At 39.3% G+C, this 19778-nt stretch overlaps 3 protein-coding genes across 3 annotated transcripts; all 3 read left to right on the top strand.

Annotated features, from left to right (window-relative positions):
• The first annotated feature begins 582 nt into the window (after window positions 1–582).
• On the top strand, window positions 583–1542 carry LOC134496362 (olfactory receptor 1C1-like). Its single transcript, XM_063302094.1, has one exon. The coding sequence runs from the start codon at window positions 583–585 to the stop codon at window positions 1540–1542; it is 960 nt and encodes a 319-aa protein (XP_063158164.1).
• Window positions 1543–10827: 9285 nt separating this feature from the next.
• On the top strand, window positions 10828–11790 carry LOC134496364 (olfactory receptor 5G9-like). Its single transcript, XM_063302095.1, has one exon. The coding sequence runs from the start codon at window positions 10828–10830 to the stop codon at window positions 11788–11790; it is 963 nt and encodes a 320-aa protein (XP_063158165.1).
• A 6253-nt stretch (window positions 11791–18043) lies between these two features.
• LOC134496365 (olfactory receptor-like protein COR9) lies at window positions 18044–18662 on the top strand. The gene is given in 2 exon segments (XM_063302096.1): window positions 18044–18442; window positions 18444–18662. Coding segments are annotated over 2 exon segments (618 nt in total).
• The last annotated feature ends 1116 nt before the right edge of the window (window positions 18663–19778 follow it).

Raw genomic sequence — 19778 nt, forward strand, 5'->3', positions numbered from 1 at the left:
TATGGAAAATCAGATGATCAGAAGCAAATCTCCCTGGATCACTTATTTGAAATGCCTGGAGAAGACATTAGAGGGATACAAGTTTTATAGTGGAGAATGCTAGTGCTAGTATTAGTGATGACTGGGACATCTATGAATCTGATAGTCCATAATGACCTGAATCCCTTGTATAAGGCCATATGCTTTTTACAAGACTAACTGCAAAAAAGGCAGGATTCATGTTTTATTTTGAGGGTCTCCAAGTGTTTCAGCAATTAAAAGAGATTAGCTGATAGAATATTCTTTATAATTCTATTTTCCCCTCAAGATGGAGCTTCCAGTAGCAAGACTGGTAGATGGAATGAAACTGGTTGGGAAGGTGCCTCCTTCGTATACCAATCATTGTGAAAATTTCATTCATTAGCTAAAAAGGGAGAGATGCAAAGTCCTGGTGGTTCATTTTGGATTAGACCTTTGATTCTATATGGAGTAAGGTCACTTCTAATAACAACGTTGGGATTTGTAGTTATAACTTATCCAGTGGAGAACACAAATGCATGATTTCCTGATTATGTTCTAACTTTGGCATATTGATCTGAAAAAATGTTGGTTGCAGAGAAAGAAAATGAGACAGGCATCACAGAATTTATCCTTTTAGGGTTGAGAAACCCTGGTGAACTGCAGCCTTTTCTTTTTTTGCTCTTCTTGGTGATTTATCTTGTGACAGTAATTGGGAACATCCTCATCATTGTGTTAGTTGCAGCGGACCAACACCTTCACACCCCCATGTACTTCTTCCTGGGAAATTTGTCTTGCCTCGAAACCTGCTATTCTTCAACTATCTTGCCAAAAATGTTGACCAGTTTGCTAACTGGAGACAGAACGATTACTGTGAGTTGTTGCCTAACCCAATATTATTTCTTTGGCTCTTGTGTGGGTGTAGAAACATTTCTCCTTGCAGCAATGTCTTATGACCGTTACTTGGCAATATGTAGACCTTTGTTTTATACTTCTATTATGAACAGTAAGTTTTGTTTCCAGCTTATGGCTGGGGTATGGATAAATGGTCTGATAGTTAATAGCATTGTTGTGTCTCTGCTAGCCCAGCTCTCTTTCTGTGGATCCAATATAATAGACCATTACTTATGTGACTTGACTCCATTGGAAAAACTGACCTGCAGCGATCCTACACTATTTAAACACATTGTTCTCCTCTTGTCCTTTGTTTTTACCATTCCTCCATTTTTACTGACCTTCAGTTCTTATGTTTGCATCATTGCCAGCATCATAACAATCCAATCTACAGTTGGAAGGCAAAAAGCTTTTTCTACCTGCTCTTCTCATCTCATGGTGGTTTGTCTTTTTTATGGCACATTAATCATTGTCTATATGTTCAGAGACACCCCCACTATGACACACCTCAATAAAATCTTCTCTATGTTTTATACAATCCTGACTCCTCTGGCCAATCCCCTCATCTACACTTTAAGAAATAAAGAAGTTCACAAAGCCTTAAGTCGGGTTCTCATGAAATTTACAATTGTTTGGGGAAAATGTCCTTAGAATTCTTTCCTTGCATTTGGTGGTGAACATAGCTACTAATGAGGAAACAATCATTTTTCCAGCCATAGCTACTTCTCTAGATTTGGAGTATTAAATGTAGAGAATAGAGAAAAGAGTTGATAAGGTGAGGGGGGGGGATGAATGTTCTATCAATATTAATTCCAGTTTTGAATGTTACAGTTCCAAGCATTATAAAAATACAATTAAAAAAGAAATTACATTAAGAAAATAAAAAAACAAGAAAAAAAGCTGTTGAATTTCTGACTTCCCCTCTTTTTTTACATCTGTTGGAATTGTGTTTTTCTTCCAGTGTTAAACAAAGTTTATTCTCACTGCTGTAGGCATATATCTCATTAAATTAGGGTGTTTTTTGTTGATTTTTTTCGAGATTATTTCTAATAAAAAATGTTTTGGTTTCATTTCAAATTTAAATTCCAAAATGTTCTGCATTATACTATGTATAATTTTTGCATTTTTTTAAATTGTCCACCACACATGATAAAATGTTCCTTCTGATTCTTGCCATTTCAAACAGCTATTTTCATTTATTTATTTATTAGATTTATTTATTTATTAGATTTATTGCTGTATGATTTATCCAACTTAGATAATGTCCTTCCTTCTTAAGATCTGATCTTGTCCTTCTGGCTATTTGTAAGTACATCAACTATATTGCATCCTACACTAGATAATTCTCGCTGTGTTTTTAAGTTTATACATTCTGAGTGGACCATGTCTGCATATGCAATTACTGTAATTGTCTCCCTTATGAAAAGCATACTTTTATCAAGCTTTGTCTGATAACATTTATCCCCTTCACATGGTACTTGTTCAAGACTGGACAATTTTTTAAGATCACACTGGATAGACAATGTAGTGGAAATGTATTTATTTATTTATTTATTCTTCAAATTTAATCACTGCCCATCTCACTCAAGGAGTGACTCTGGGCAGTTTAGAATAAAAAACAAGAATAATCATTAAAATAAAATAAAACAATATTCTTACATAAAAGTATAATCTAAGACAGAGGTGTTTTAAAAAAAGTATTGGGAGCATCTTCAGGGTGCTAACCACACCCAGGGTTGGTTGCTCCTTCTCACACCCCACAAAAGCTTGCAGAGCCAGGTCTTCACTCCTTTCTGGAAGGCCAGGAGTTATATTGGTTCAGTTTTAATTTCTGACAATGCATCTGTAGCAGTGTCACTGAATGGGGAGTGGAGGAAGCATGAAACAGATGGAGACAGCATATCTTAATATTTCTTGTTGGTAAATTCGAAATGTGTGGAATAACAACAACAACAAATACAGATTTTCCTCCCCCCAAAATAAATAGAGGTTCAGCTGATTTGAAGATAGTTTGGAATACCTTTAAATTTTTTATTCATGGTAAAATAATAGCATATGTTTCATGGTGGAAAAAGATTGATGAATCACAATGTAGGAGACTTGAATCAACCTGACTGTAATGATTGCCTAACCTAAGTGAACCAGACTCACAAGTGTAACTTTATGAAATCTGATTTATTGAAGGATTAGTATGCAAATACAGAGAAAGCTGAGAATGAATAAAAGCGCGCCAAATACAAAATAAAAACCCTCGGCTTGAAATGCGATCCCGCCCCTCTCCCTGCCGCAGCAACCACCCCCCTCCCAGGTGCTGGTAACCATTAGCCACTGTCCTGGGAAAGTAACCTTGAACACATGAGATAACCCAAACACATTCCACACTAGCAGCCAAAAGATTACACCTCCGTACAATGAAACCCTCCTCCCGGCTGCGAACAGACATGTATCTAGGAAATGACATGCAAAACATTACGATGTACCAGAACATTGAAACGGTGAACATGACATACCACCCCCCCCAAAAGTAACTAAGGAGCAGGCTTAAGAGGATAAGCAGAATGAAAACGAGCAACCAGAATGGGGGAGTGAACATCCCGGGCAGCCACCCATTCAGGATGTGGGAAATGTTTCCAGCGGATAAGGTACTGCAAGGTGTTGCGAAGCTTTTGGGAATCCAGAACTTCCTTGACTTCAAAATGCTGCTGCCCATCAATCATAATAGGTGCGGGAGCTGGGGTCTGGGGATGCCAGCGATCGGACTCCTGAGCAGGTTTGAGCAAGCTGCAATGAAAAACGGGATGCAAACGTTTGAGATTGTGAGGCAAATCCAATCGAAAAGTCACAGGATTGACAACAGCAGTAATGGGAAAGGGTCCCACAAACTTAGGAGCCAACTTTTTAGAAGATTGAGGTGACTTGATGAATTTGGTGGAAAGGTAGACCTTATCACCAACTTTGAAATCTGGCTGCAGCGCCCACTTCTTATCTGCGTGCCGTTTGTAGGCAGCTTGGCATCCGCTAGAGCCTGCTGAATGACGGGCCAAGAATCACCCAGATGTGCAGCCCAATCAGAAGGAGAAGTAGGTGAAGAAGTGGGCCGAGGCAGGTCAGGAATGGGGACAAAGTCCCGCCAAACACAGTACGAAAGGGAGTGTGCCCTGTGCTCTGATGCACAGCGTTGTTGTAAGCCACCTCAGCGAAAGGCAGGAGATCTACCCAATTGTCCTGTTGATAGTTAACAAAAGCCCTCAAATATTGTTCCAAAGTGGAATGTAGGGCCTCTGTAGATCCGTCCGTCTCCGGATGCGACGCAGTAGAAAGCGCCTGCTTGGTGCCCAGTAATTTCAAAAATGCCCGCCAAAACTCTGACGTGCACTGTGCCCTGTGATCGGTCACCAAATGGGCGGGGCTCCCGTGAAGCCTGTACACGTGAACTAAGAAAAGGCGGGCCAGCTGTTGAGCAGACGGAAGGGAGGCACACGGAATGAAATGGGCTTGTTTAGAGAAATAGTCTTTCACCACACAAATCACAGTCTTTCTTTGACTAGGAGGTAAGTCGACAATAAAGTCCATGGAAATTTCCTCCCAGGGGTAGGACGGACTGGCCACTGGCTGCAGCAAGCCTTGCGGCTTACCTCGCTTGCGTTTGGACCTGGCACAGACAGGACAAGAAGCAATATAGTCTTTGACATCATGCCTCAGAGTGGGCCACCAGAACTGTCTGCGCACCAAGTGCAGGGTTTTTACAAATCCAAAATGACCAGCCACTTTGTCATCATGAGAGTGGAACAGAATCTCCTTTCACAAGCTGTCAGGGACATAAAGTCAGTTTTGCTTCCAGGCAAAGCCTCGGTCAAAAGTAACAGTGTGCTTATTCGCTTGCAACCAAGTATCAGATTTCAGTTCAGAGAGAAACTGTTGCTGCAACTGAGAAGGTATCGGAATCCCCCCCCCCCCCCCAAGCCGGTGAAACTGACAAAGAAGGCTGCTGCGCACGAGTCTGGCTGTGAGTGACAGCAGCCATACTCAATTGAGGTTCTGTCCACAATGTCCCCACCACATCAGGTGCGGAACCTGAGTCCTGCGGTAGGCGGGAAAGCGCATCAGCTAGAAAATTTTTCTTTCCAGGAATAAATTTCAAGTGGAAATCAAAGTGACTGAAAAATTGTGCCCACCTAATCTGTTTAGGGCTGAGTTTACAGGGTGAGCTAAGAGCTTCCAGGTTCTTATGATCAGTCCAAACTTCGAAAGGGTATGCAGCCCCCTCTAGCAAGTGACACCAAGTTTCCAAAGCAGCCTTAACTGCAAAAGCCTCCTTTTCCCAAACATGCCATCTGCGTTCTGTCTTGGAAAACTTACGGGAGAGGTAAGCACAGGGCTTTAAACAGCCCTCCTCGCCCGTTTGTAACAGAAGCGCACCAATAGAGAAATCAGAAGCATCTACCTGAACCACAAATGGCTTAGTAGGGTCAGGATGTTGCAGGATAGGCTCAGCTGTAAACAGACCCTTCAGTCTGTCAAAAGCCACCTAGCACTCCGGCATCCATTTTAGCAGCGCTCCAGGGTTTTTTACTCTACGAGTGTCCCCCACCCCTTAGTCTTCAACAATTCGGTAAGCGGTAAAGCTATCTCTGTGAATCCCTGGATAAATTGGCAGTAATAGTTAGCGAACCCAAGGAAACTTTGGAGCTGCCTACGCGTGCGTGGACGCTCCCATTCTAGGATGGCCTGGATTTTGGCAGGGTCCATCTCAATACCCTTGTCTGAAATTCTATAGCCCAAGTAATCAATTTGAGTCTTATGAAATTCACATTTTGACAGTTTAGCATAAAGTTCTGCTTTTCTCAGTTTCAACAGCACCTGTTTTACCAACCGCTCATGTTCCTCCATTGTCTCAGTATAAATTAATACATCATCCAAATACACCAACACTCCTTTAAACAAATGGTCATGCAACACTTCATTGATCAATTGCATAAACACCCCACGTGCCCCTGCCAAGCCAAATGGCAACACTTTATATTGGAAAGAACCCAGAGGGCAATTAAAAGCAGTTTTCCATACATCCCCCTCTCGTATGCGAACACTAAAATATGCCTCCCTCAAGTCCAACTTAGAGAAGATTTTCCCCTTAGCCAGATGTGCTAACATGTCTTTGATGAGCGGTAAAGGATATTTATTTAATATTGACTGGGCATTTAATCCACGATAATCGGTACAGAGTCTTCCATCCTTCTTTGGTCGAAACAGGACAGGTGCACCCACCAGTGAATTCGTTGGCTCAATGAAACCCCTAGCCAAGTTCTTGTCTACAAACGCCCTGAGCGCAGCCAGTTCCTTCTGGGTCATGGCATAGATTTTAGGCTTAGGTAGCTGAGCATTTGGAACAAACTCGATGGGACAATCCGTTTTACGATGCGGTGGAAGTTGATCCGCCTCCCTCTCACCAAACACATCTGCAAAGCTTTGGTATTGGTCCGGCAACCCTTCCAAGGGAGTATTGACAAAATGCAGCACCGCCGCTGCCGCTCTCCCCACGGCACCATCCTTCCCGCTGTCTTCGTCAGGGGCTTGATAGAACCCATCAGCAAAAGTCACAGTCCTGTGCACCCAGTTTATATGCGGGTTTTGCTGAACCAACCAAGGGATCCCTAAAATGACAAAAGGACCCGCCACCAGTGCCACCACAAAAGGTAGCCCCTCCCAGTGGCTGCCCATTTGCAACGCCACCATCCCCGTGGAATGAGTCACTGGTTTACCCCCTGCTGTAGACCCATCCAGCTGAGTAAAAATCATGGGTTGTTTTAATGGGAACGTGGGCAGCTCTAATGCAGCCACCACATCAGGGTGCATTAGACAATGCGAACACCCCGAATCAATCAATGCCCACACTTCAACAGTTCGCGTGCGGGATCCTAGCTTCACCTTCACAGTCAACGTGGCGAAGTTTCCACTCACCGAACTGTGGTCACGCCCTTCCTCTTCCACCTGCCCAGCGGCGCCCTTTAAAGCAGGTGGCTGGCATTTCCCGCCGGCTGGATTAGCTCGGCCTCCGCGTCCTCACCAAAATAAGGGACGTCCTCAGCCTCGGTCTCCGCGAACACCACCTTCATCTTTCGGGGCAGGGATGGAGACTTTCTCGATGACTTTCCTGGCCATTCCTCTGTCTTCTCTTTTGGACACACCGCCGCTCTGTGCCCCTCCTTCCCACATCAAAGGCATTGCCCTTTTGCATAGCGCCGTTCTCTCTCCTCTTCCCACGCGCATCGCCTGGGCTTCCCAGCAGGTACGGGGGTGTGAGAACTTTTACTGAGCTTACCGTACTTCACTGCCTTCCAGTGAGCGAAAGTCTCATGGGCATGCTCAGCCTTACCGGCCAGTTGAATCCACTCATACAAGGTATCTGGATCATCCCGACCCAGTGACCACCTCAGAACCTCGGTGTTCAACCCATCCTTAAAAAGTTCTATTAAGGTGGACTGGGACCAATCCTCTACTTTTCCGGCCAACGCTTTAAACTTCAGCGCATAATCCGCCACCGAACGTGATCCCTGGCACAACTCCTTCAATGCCCATTTTGCTCTTTCCTTAGCCAATGGGTCTTCAAAATGCTGCTTCAGCGCCCACAGAAATTCTTCAAAATCTTCTAACTCAGGAGCCTCCGACTGACACAACTGCACATACCAGTCGGCCGGCCGCCCCTTGAGTTTCATGGCAATGGCATTTATCTTGCCTCATTCTGAACGGAAGTACTGGTCCCAGTCTTCCATGTAGCTCTTTGCATTAGTTAGGAAAAATGACAGTTTGGTAGGGTCCCCATCGAATTTGACTGTAAAGTCCTTTATCCCCATTCCGGGCGGACCCCTCGTCGCAGCTGGGTGCTCCTCCTTTTGTCTAGCCCCCAGGGGTCTCTGTTCTGCTGGAGGGGACCTAGAAATTGTCACCCTCGGTGCCCTCATTTCAGCCTGATGCCGGGTCCTGCTTCTCTCTGATGAGGATGGAGGGGGTGTAGAGGGAGTTGAGTGCCTGCGACTGGACCCCTCTCTTCTTCTCCCCTCCAGACCCCATTCCATAGACATCCTTTTAAACATAAACTCTAATGATTCCAATTTAGCCTCCATCAACTTAATCTGGTCAGGGGTCTGAGATCCCTCATCTCGGTCTTTTCTCACCACATTTGGGGACAACGGGTACCTCTGCCTCCAAGATGATTTAGCCGTCCCTGCCGGGGGTCCCATTGCCTCATCCCAGGTAATGCATTGGCCTGGCGAGGTGCCGGTCCGGTCAGGGGCTTCCTCGACCCCTGCCTCATCCTCCCTCGGGCTAGGGCTGGATCCCTCTCAGAGCTCTGAAGTCTCCCTACGGGGTACTCTCACCACGGTGGAATCGGGTTCCCCCTCACTCGACTCCTCACTCTCCATCTCTCACAGTTTTGAGTCACTCATTGCTAGCACGTCCCCTCACAAATAAATCTGGACAGGGGCTAGAGGAAAAAGGGTTTAAGATTCTCAGCTTTATGTAATGATTGCCTAACCTAAGTGAACCAGACTCACAAGTGTAACTTTATGAAATCTGATTTATTGAAGGATTAGTATGCAAATACAGAGAAAGCTGAAAATGAATAAAGGCACGCCAAATACAAAATAAAAACCCTCGGCTTGAAATGCGATCCCGCCCCTCTCCCTGCCACAGCAACCACCCCCCTCCCAGGTGCTGGTAACCATTAGCCACTGTCCTGGGAAAGTAACCTTGAACACATAAGATAACCCAAACACATTCCACACTAGCAGCCAAAAGATTACACCTCCATACAATGAAACCCTCCTCCTGGCTGCGAACAGACACGTATCTAGGAAATGACATGTGAAACGTTACGATGTACCAGAACATTGAAACGGTGAACATGACACTGACTCTGAATCATGATGACTCTGATTGTATACAGTATTAAAACAGACTGAAACTATAGTCAATGAAGGAAAAAAAAATCTGGGTTTTGTTTCTGAAATCTGTCTATAGGCATCATTGAAAATGGGTCTCCCCATTCCAAGCACAGCTTCTGGGAAAGCTCCTGGTTGCTGAAATGCTTTCATGATCTTATTTCACAATAACTGCTTGCAAAAGGCTTTTAAATGCAACAGAGTCTAGATATTAAAATTAAAAAAAAAATATTGGCAGCACAAGGGCCAACTATTGAGATACGATTCATATATTATCACTTGAGAGCTGAAGAAGTTCAGACTCAAGCAACTAAATTCAACCCACATTGGTTTCCCTTTCAAGGAAGGGCCATTTATGGCTTTGTAACATTCTTTCTCAGCTTTATCTCCATCTTTAGGCCCATAAAGACTAAACTCTTTGAACAAATAAACCTTTACGTTCTCCACGGTAATGTCCCTGTACACATTTATCGCATAAAGCAGGTACATCCTGTGGGATACATCTCCCAGTTATTTTATTATAATTTAACAATGCACACTAAAATTACCAGCAATGAAGGAACTTTGACAAAACATGCCTCTTTCACAGTGCATTTATTTTATGAATATGCTGTTGGCAGTACAAAGTAATATATGTCTATTGGAAGGACATGTCACTTATTTCAAAATGATTTATTTCCAGGTATGGACTGTGATTCTCAGAATAGGACTGTGCGGAGGCAACCTAATAGTATGAAGAATGAGGTGGTCACTTAAGGTGGAAGCGCAACAAGGCTTTGTTCCATACAGTCTACCTCGTTCCATTATTGGACCCACTGACACCAATTCCATTGAATAAATCAAAGGGGAGCCTTTGTCCTTTTTCTCAGATATGAAGTTCTTACTTTCTGCAAGACTAATATTTGAAGATTCACAGAGATCAACCTCTGGATGTGTAACTTTATAATAATAATAATTCTCAGGCCATAGACCATAGAGACCCATTCCCTGATCATCATGTCTCACTGTTGCTGATTGAGTATTCAAAGTTGCAGTGAATATTCAAAGAGGAAATAAGGAAGTTTTGAATTCACAGAATACTCTAAGGGGAAAAATAAGAAAATTACAAGAGAAACATAAGAAGTAATGCTTGGAATTATATGGTGCCTGGAAGTAGCAAAGATAGTTTTTGCTCCTGATCCTTGAAGGGAATTCAGTGTCTGCAATTCTTGGCTTTTCCCAGGGATAATAAAGGGGGAGAATGAAACTCTGTCAGGCTTTCAAGGCTGATGTTAGCTCTTTGAGGCTGGACAGGTTAGGAAACAGACCCCACAAGGACTACTGGAACTCGTTTTTCACAGGGTTTATTAACAGAGCTTTGAAAGTCTGGCAGAGATTCTCTCTCACTCTTCCACCCTCCCATACCAAGGAGAAACAGGTCAGGTTAATCTCGAACTATTTTCTCCCTCCCTCCCTCCTTCCTTCTAGGGCTAACCTAGTGTTTATGTAACAACTTTTGAATGCCTTTTCCAAGGCCATCTCCATAATTCTCTACAATGGAGGAGAATTATGGTAAAAGAGCAAGGTAGTATCTTTCCTGACATTACCATTGTCTCTGAAAACCACAGAAGACTCAAGTCCTGTCTTTGCTTTATGTTTTATTTGGGGTGGCTCTTGATGTCCACATTTTCTAAGAGTCTGACAAAATATTTCTTGAATTTCTCTTTGTTTTTCAGGCCGAGCTTCAAATGTCATCATGCAGGGATGAAGAAAACTGTAGGAGAAGGTGCAACCTTTTTATGCCAATATTTGTGACAATTTCATCCTTAGCTAAAGAAGGAGAAATGTAGAGTCCTTGTGATTCATTTTGGTTGAGATCTTCAATTCTGCATGGACCTCAAACTACATTTGGAAAGAAAGTTGGGATTCATGATTATCAATTATCCATTGGAGCTCTTAGGTGCATTATTTCCTGATGATATTCTAATTCAGGCATGGTGTTTATTGACTTGAAAAAATGTTGGCTGGAGAGCAAGGAAATGAGACAGGCATCACCAAATTCATCCTCTTGGGTTTGGGGAATCACACAGAATTGTGGCCTTTTCTTTTCTTAGTCTTCCTGGTGATTTATCTTGTGACAATAACTGGCAACATTTTCATCATTGTGCTAGTTGCAGTGGACCAACACCTTCATACCCCCATGTACTTCTTCCTAAGAAACTTGTCCTGTCTTGAGATCTGCTATACCTCAACTATCTTGCCAAAAATGTTGAGCAATCTGTTAACTGGAGACAGAACGATTACTGTGAGTGGGTGCCTCTGCCAATATTATTTCTTTGGCTCTTGTGTGGGCGTAGAAGCATTTCTCCTTGCAGCAATGTCTTATGACCGTTACTTAGCAATATGTAGACCTTTGTTCTATGCTTCTGTTATGAACAGGAAACTTTGTTTCCAGCTTACGGCTGGGGCATGGCTAAATGGTGTGATGGCTAATAGCATAGTTGTGTTTCTGTTAGCCCAGTTTCCTTTCTGTGGATCTAATGCAATAGACCATTACTTTTGTGAACTCTTCCCACTTGAAAAACTGACTTGCAGTGATCCTAAACTATTTAAACTCATTGTTCTTCTCCTGGCCTTCATTTTTACCATTCCTCCATTTTTACTGACCATCAGTTCTTATGTTCATATAATTGCTAGTGTCATAAGAATCCAATCCACCATTGGAAGGCGGAAAGCTTTTTCAACCTGCTCATCTCATCTTGCTGTGGTTTGTCTTTTTTATGGCACAATTATCATTGTGTATTTATTGCCAGACAGTCTGACTCTGAGACAGCTTAATAAAATCTTCTCCATCTTTTACACTATCTTGACTCCCCTGGTCAATCCCCTCATCTACACATTAAGAAACAAAGAAGTTCACAAAGCTTTAAGACGGGTTCTCATTAAATTGGCTTTTTTTGGTGGGGAAAGGATAATCTGAAGTTTTCCCTTATTTTTAGATAGTATTCTGAACATAGGTTTTTCTTCCCCCCTTTTTATTATATTGCTTTATTTATTTATTTTATTACTTAACACTTTATATTATTTCAGTACAGTGGTATTTGTACAGTATTGGCTGAAGATGATTAATGCACTAATGTTTAGATAACTTAGACCACAGAAGATAGAAAGAGATTATTATTAATTATTATTTAAAATGTCATGTTAATGAGCATAAGATTATTTAATTTTTTCATCCGGAACTAAATATAACATTAAGCAACTACTCCATAATGCATGAAGGTTTTTTGTTGTACATTAAAGTTTTCTGCCTTAAGATGATTACTTAATATTATTCGTGCATTTTGAAAAACAAAAGGAAAAAAAATGAACAAAGGAAATGATTAAAATGCAAAGGAAAAAAAAGGAAGAGAAAAAAGAAAAAAAATAAAGAAAAAAGCTTATTTGGTTTCTGACCTCTGACCTCCCCTCCTGTGCTTTTGCTAATTTACAATATTTAAAAATATGCTTATAGGCACTTTGAACATACTGCAGTTGACAAACCAGAGATAGTTGCCATTTTGTAGTCACAGTTACTCATCTGTATTTTGCAGGGATGTAAAGTTAGTGATGAAATGATGGAGGGGAGGGGGACGGGAAGGGGACTGCTAATGTCTGTTTTATTTTATTTTTTCATGATGTTTATAAACAAGGGACAATGTCACTGAATTTACACATTGACATTTCAATGTTGCAGTAAGTTATGAAAATCAGCTATCCAAAAATCAGAAGCTTTGTCTTTCAGGAATGTAGTATCAATGAGTCTTGTTGAACATGTCAATCAAGTTGAGAACTTCCATGTTGGTGGCTTAACCTCGCTTCAATAACCTATGCCATTAAGCTTTCTTAGGTCTTACTAAAGCAAAACGAGTGGGAAATTCTGAGTGGGATCCTGGAAATGAGGATACAGCTGCTTAATGTCACAGTCCAAAACTGAAAGTGCCCTGCTGTAAATCACCTAACTCTTAGCTTACCTTAGCTGCTTCTTGAAAGCCTTCTATCGATTTCTACCACTTTTCTTTCCAATTAGCATCAGACATGCCAAATTTGTGATACTTTTCATCTTCACAGTCTATCAGTTTCTTAAAATCTCTTTGCTGTCTCTCTCCTGTTTATAATGTTTGCTTTGTTGTTTCCTATGTGTCTTCATAGTGGATTTGTTTAGGATTTTTTACAAGAAAATATTTCAATAATAAAGTTCTTGACAATGTCATTCTTCCAGTTTACCAAATTTTAGAAATCTATTGATTATATTTGTTGTCATCCATGATAGTCTAGAATAAATTTAAATACTATTATTTCTAATAATGGTAATAAAATTGTCTTGACCAATCTTGGAAAACTCCAGAAGTAACAGCAGGATAAGGAGGTTGAACAACAGGTCAAACATTGTTTCATTTTGGATACTATGATGAAAGATTAAGAAAAAGTATGAAAGTCATTATAACCAAGCACATATATGTGAAATTGCACTATATTATTGGTCACTAGGAATATGTATTAAGCCCTCATTTCTAGTTCCCAATTTCACACCTTGTTTACAATCAGCCCACAATAGAAGATGCCTGACCTGACCAGAGAGAGAACCTGTAGGACCTGTACTGATTCTGCACTCCTAAAGTAAAGAGAAGAAGCATTATTATTGTTTTCCAGTTTAGTCTCTCTCGAATGATATTGCTTGCCATAGCTCAAAACAATTCCTTTTTTTCCAATTTTTAAAACTTCAATATCATTATAATTAACATTTCTTTTAAAAAGGTTAATTATGATTTTATATAAAAACTGTGGAAATATAATAATGAAGGTATAATATTATCTTATCATTCTATCATTTGGAATATGTACCTGATCTACTATATATAGAAAAATAAAGTGAAGAAACAACAAAATGCTATACTAACTACCTAAGAAATTAAACTGAAACATTAATTCCCAAAATACCGCCCCCCCAACAAAAAACCTACACTAAAAAATCAAGAGAACAAAGCAAAACAGCTAAACATCTAACTTATTGGTGCCGATAGATAGATGGGAGAGAGAAAGAGGGAGAGAATCAAACTCTACTAAGTTTACATGGCTTTGTTCACTTTTTCCCAAGTTATGATTCAATTTTTGAAACAATGTATTTAACCTAGACAATAAGGAATCATATTATTTGGTCTTGCCTCTCCAATGATGTGAAGCTAATTCAAAGCTGAGAGCTGATAGTTTCATCAAGCCAATGTATTCAGATAATTTTCCATAAGTTACATAACCACCTTTTTTGCTACAGAATATATCCAAATTTCTTCATAGATTCAATAATTCCACATTTTGGAAATTATTTAGCAAAATACTGATAGGAAATTGAAAGAATAAAAAGTTATGATCAATGTAAAGAAAAAAATCTCTTTTAACTGCCTGAGGCTAAAGAGCTGGTGTTCTACAAATCCTATAGACCCTTCCTGTTCTGAAGCTTTTTCTGGCTTTGTCCTTTGTGTTTCCATCAGCTTGAATAATTATTTCTTTTAAAATATACATTTGATTAGAAACATTGTTGATATTTTTCATCTTTTTTATGTCAAAATTTCTTCACAATCTCTTATATATTGCATATTTCTGTTAGATGTGTGTATGTCTGTGTATGTCTGTGTCTGTGTCTGTGTATATGTATATACACATACATACCCTGCTATGATATGTTTTGCTATGATTATGGATTGATTGATTGATTGATTGATTGGATTGTTGCATCTACCTGAAAAAGAAATAATTTTTGATATAAAGTTGGTATCCATTTAGTAATCAAAATCTATTCTATTCATAGGACTGTAAGCAGTGGAAAAATGTTGAGTTTTTCATTGAGCTTTGCTCCAGGGTTTTTCACAAGTTTTGTTCCAGAAGTAAAGGAAGCAGATAATATACAAACAAAAAGTAGTACTTTTAAGAAATTGTAATATAATTTTGTTATATCCAAACTGATGTCTGAAGGACTGAGCAGTGTCAACAGGGTAATTTGGAAATTCCATACTCCTACTAGGACATACCCTTTTCATCCAAAGGTCTCTGATACAAAGAAACACACCTATGTATTTATTGCTTAAGGAAACACATCCAGCAGCAAACACAAGGCTGTTGCTTATTTTAGGCAATGATTGGTTCTGATCATAGTTCTTTATGTTTACCTTCAGAGTGAAAAATACTGAAGTGGTTAAAAATCAGGAAATACTACCACATATTTTAAACAAAATCGAAAACCTAATCTGTAGTCATTTAAAAATGAATAAAAGCCCCTGCAGTCATAACATCAAGACAGTGGATCTCACACTTTCTGGTGCCATGAATCACTAACATTTATAATATGTGTAACGTTTCTCATCAATCTGATATCAGCAATTTAGAAATCTGTTCTCAATACAGTTAATCCCTGTGGATCCTGGGTCTCCCTTTCGTTTGCAGAGGAGCTAAAGGAGATGAAGTGGGAGAAGAGATGCCTACAGAGCCACTGAAGGACCACACAGGGTGAACCCAATCAAACATGAGCTAGTGACATTATTAAGGCCTACTTTGCAGCAAAAAGAATGGCAAAACACTGGTATTCTGATGTCTTATTGCATCTGCAGATAGCCATCTGGTGGTTGTGCTTAGAGAGACCTGTCCTTCCATGGAAAGGCAGGCCAGAGATCGACTTGCGGGGCTGTTGTGAGTAATATGCTAGGCAGAGGTTGGATAAAGTCACCTGGCTTTGCTGTAAGCTGGACTTTGGCTTTATGGCATAAGCAATGACATTAATGGAAGCACTGTCTTGCTTAGTCACCTGGGATGAATTCAATGTGGTTAACCCTGAGAAAGTGGACAGGGTTCTAGGAGCTGAAAGCTTGCTCACCTGTGCATTAAATCTATGTTCCTAAGATAAGGCTCCCAATATAGATGCCTCCCTGCTTTAGTTGGGCAGCTGGGATTCCAAGAGAAATACAAGGAATTCTAAAGAAAATAAGAACATTCCAACAGGAAAATAAATAAATATAAATATAAATATAAATATAAATATAAATATAAATATAAATATAAATATAAATATAAATATAAATATAAATATATAAATAATGCTTGGAGGACCTGGTGGTAGCAGTGAAAATGTGGTCCCTAGAAACAGCCTATCTGACCTTTGAAGCATATGAAAAGTCTGCAGTTCTTGCCTTTTCCCAGGATTAGAGATAACCTAGAATTTTCAGAATGCTAGAAATAGAACATCTAATCTATGTTTTATTCCTAGTGCATGAACGTGACCCTATGGACTCTCAGGATGAATTGTCCAAATAGTATTGCAAAGGGGTCAACCATTCCTCAGAATTAGCAAACTCTGAACAACAAGGCAATTCCAAGTTTAATGCATTACTGAAAGATTTCTTTTGAGGTTTGTAACCAAATTGCATCAGAAAACCAGAAAAGCAGCAACAGATCTCCTAGGGTTAATTATTTTAAATGGTTATCAAAAGCTATTTTAGAAATACTTTCATCTCATAGCAGAAAATGTTCCAACTTGCCTTGAGCAGTAATTTGGAGGAAAAAAAACAGCACTGATTTTTTGGGACATCAACAAATAAAGCAGTAACTTGCTGTAAATACATTTCAGGCATTTGCATGGATTTTGGAAGGATGATGCTCTTCCCCTAATGCTCTTTTTCTAGAAAAAAGTATTTGGTGCTGTCCTTGACTGAATATGAATGTCTGGCTTGGGGGATATCTTTGCATCACAGTTGACCCTCAAATACAGTTTATTGTGCACATCTGATATTCTTGAATACTATGTAGAAGAGATTGATTCAGGATTGTCTAAAGAAAACATCAATTTCCCAGTTTCACTGGTGCCAAAATTTGGACCACTGTTTATATTAATGAATGAGAAATTGTGAGATGCAATTAAAATTTTTTGGAGATGATTTAGAACCCCCCCCCCCCCATTTTGTGTGTGTGTGTGAGAGAGAGAGTACTTGGTAACTTGTTATTTAAAGATCCAGGGGAAAAAATACTTATTGGATTCTAGAGACTCTAAAATTATACTGATGATTTGATTGCCAATCTGTTATATATTTATAAGATGTAAATTATGTGGCACAAGATTATTTCCCTTCACTCTGCATAATAATTGTATATCTTTCTACTTATATCAAATAATGTAATGTGTTCAGTGTACTGATCAGATTGATAATTTCTCTAGCAGAAGGCCTTAAACATTTCAAGATTAACTTCAGGATGACCTTCCTCATGTGCTGTCTTTGATCAATAATTGTATGTTCTGGTTGATTCCAAGACAAATTTTATTTAGAAAGGAATGTATTAAAAAAATGCAGTGTAGGATGAGGTGAGAGAACTAAATGTATATCTAATACAAGAACTGTTAATGATAATTTCATATCATTTTCCAGGAAAGGGATTCCTACAATCTAGATGTAGGTATTTGAACTCAAAATTGTAGATAACCATATCTTGGAAAACAATAGAAGACTGATAGGAAGTATGTTGGTGAGGGGGAGGAGACACAAAAATGATTAACCCATGTACTATAATGCATTGTGTCATATCACAAATGCCACAACCGCACTATACAAAAAAGTGGGAGAACAACAGTCTCCTTTTCTGCTTTTAGCCATATCATCCCAGGTATAGCTAATCTTCTTGCTATCTGAATGGAATAATTATGAATATTAGCAAATTTCTTTCTTAGGATATTCTTCAAAAAACCTAAAGAAAAGGAGTATATTTGGCATTTGAACCTATCTTCATTGTTATATATTCTACAATTTATATGAGATTTGATTAATGGTGAAAGATTATACAATCTGAAGAGAAACCAGAGTATTAATGGAAAAACATGCTGGATATACAGGAGGGAAACCAGACAAGCATCAGAGAATTTATCCTTCTGGGCTTAGGGAATCTTCCTCAGCTGCAACTTTTCCTTTTCTGGTTCTTCTTGGTGATTTATCTGATGACAATAACTGGAAACCCCCTCATCTTTCTGCTTGTTGTTGCTGATCAGCACCTTCCCACCCCAATGTACTTCTTCCTAGGAAATTTGTCTTGTTTGGACACTTGCTATAGCTCTATTGTCTTGCCGAAAACATTGGCCAGCTTGCTAAGTGGTAAGAGTGAGTGAAGGTCTAGTCCAATACAGTTTCTTCTGCATTATAGAAACCTATCTTTTGGCCGCTATGTCTTATGACCGCTATTTGGCAATTTGTAGACCTTTGCTTTATGCTTCTGTTATGAATAGGAGATTCTGTTTCCAGCTTATGGCTGGGTCAGGGATAAATGGTTTGATAGGTAATATTATTCTAGCAGCTCTTCTGGCTCAGTTGTCCTTCTGTGGGCCTAATGTCATAGACCATTACTTTTGTGACTTACATCCACTGATGAAGCTATCCTGTAGTGACACACATTTCTTTGAAATCTTTGCTTTTTGTGGTGGCATTATTTTCACAGTTCCTCCATTCCTGTTGACCATCATTTCCTACATTTCTGTCATTGCCACCATCATCAAGATCAAGTCCACCAATGGAAGGCAAAAAGCCTTTTCAACCTGCTCATCTCATCTCCTTGTGATTTCTCTTTTTTTATGGCACATTACTCATTGTCTATGCATTGCCAGAAAGCCCCTCCCTGAGACATCTCAATAAAATCTTCTCGATTTTCTATACAGCCATGACTCCTTTGGTCAACCCTCTAATCTATACCTTAAGAAACAAAGACATTCACAAAGCCCTAAGGCGGCTTTTTAATAAAGTAATCATTTTTGGTATGTGTCACTTGAAACTGTCCATTTCTTTTTAATTCATTGGGTAGTCAAACTCTAATGTAAGCATGCAAATCTGGTGTCAAGAATAGCCTGATTTTCTGTTTAGTGGTATTGGCTGAGAATTTCAGGTGGGATCGTGATAGGTTAGGATGGGTTTAATTGCTTTGATTCATGAAAGAGTTCAAACCTAACTGACTCTTCTTCTCCAGCTTTTTCTGAGATTGTTCTGCCTCTTTCATGTTGGGTTTTTTGGAAAAGACATTTGATTTGAAAGTTGATATTTTTTTGTATTTTTTACCAGAAAATGGAAATTTCTCTGTAATCTTTTATGCATTCCATAATATTTATTACTCATTTTATTTTTACTTATAATGTTTGTCACCCGGAGTCACTTGTTGAAATGTATGTGAATGGCTGTATAAATTGGTTAAATAAATACATGTGTTTTCATGACTTCACTTTCCCTACATTTTTAATATAATCTTAAAATAAACAATTCACCAAAATTGTGTTTGATAATTGTCCAAATTTTATGGTGTTATTTTCATGTTCCCCCCTACTAGACCATGTATTGCTATGATTACTGATTTTGATTGGAATGGAGTGATCTCCCTGCAACTGGATAGAATGTGTGAAAAAAAATCACTCAAGATAAATTACCAAAAGTTTTTTTTTTTTTTTTTTTAAATCTGATGGACATTTTGGGACTGGGTGATATATGGAGACAGAAAAATGATAATTCAAGAGAATATACTTACAGTACTTTTCAGAAAGACAAAGATCTTTTTCATGGACAGATATAATCTGGATCTCAAAGGACTTGGCTACTAAGGTTTCCAAAGTAGATATTATTACCAAAGACTTTTTCAGATCATAATCCTGTGAATTTGGTTTATAAAAAGAAAACCTAGTTCTTTTAGATGGAGATTAAATGATATGTTGTGAAGGAAGGGAGGGAGGGAGGGAGATTGTAAAAAGAAGTTAAAAGAATTTTTTGAAATTAATTTAAATAAAGGGACTGACTTAAGAATGGTTTGGGATGCAAATAAAGCTTTTATCAGAGGTAATTTGATAAAACATAATATTGAACTTTAGAAGAAGAGGCAAGAGAAAATGCAAAATATTCTGGACGAGATAAAAAAGAAAGAAGA

Source organism: Candoia aspera, chromosome 4 (genome assembly GCF_035149785.1).
Source record: "Candoia aspera isolate rCanAsp1 chromosome 4, rCanAsp1.hap2, whole genome shotgun sequence".
NCBI lineage: Eukaryota > Metazoa > Chordata > Lepidosauria > Squamata > Boidae > Candoia > Candoia aspera.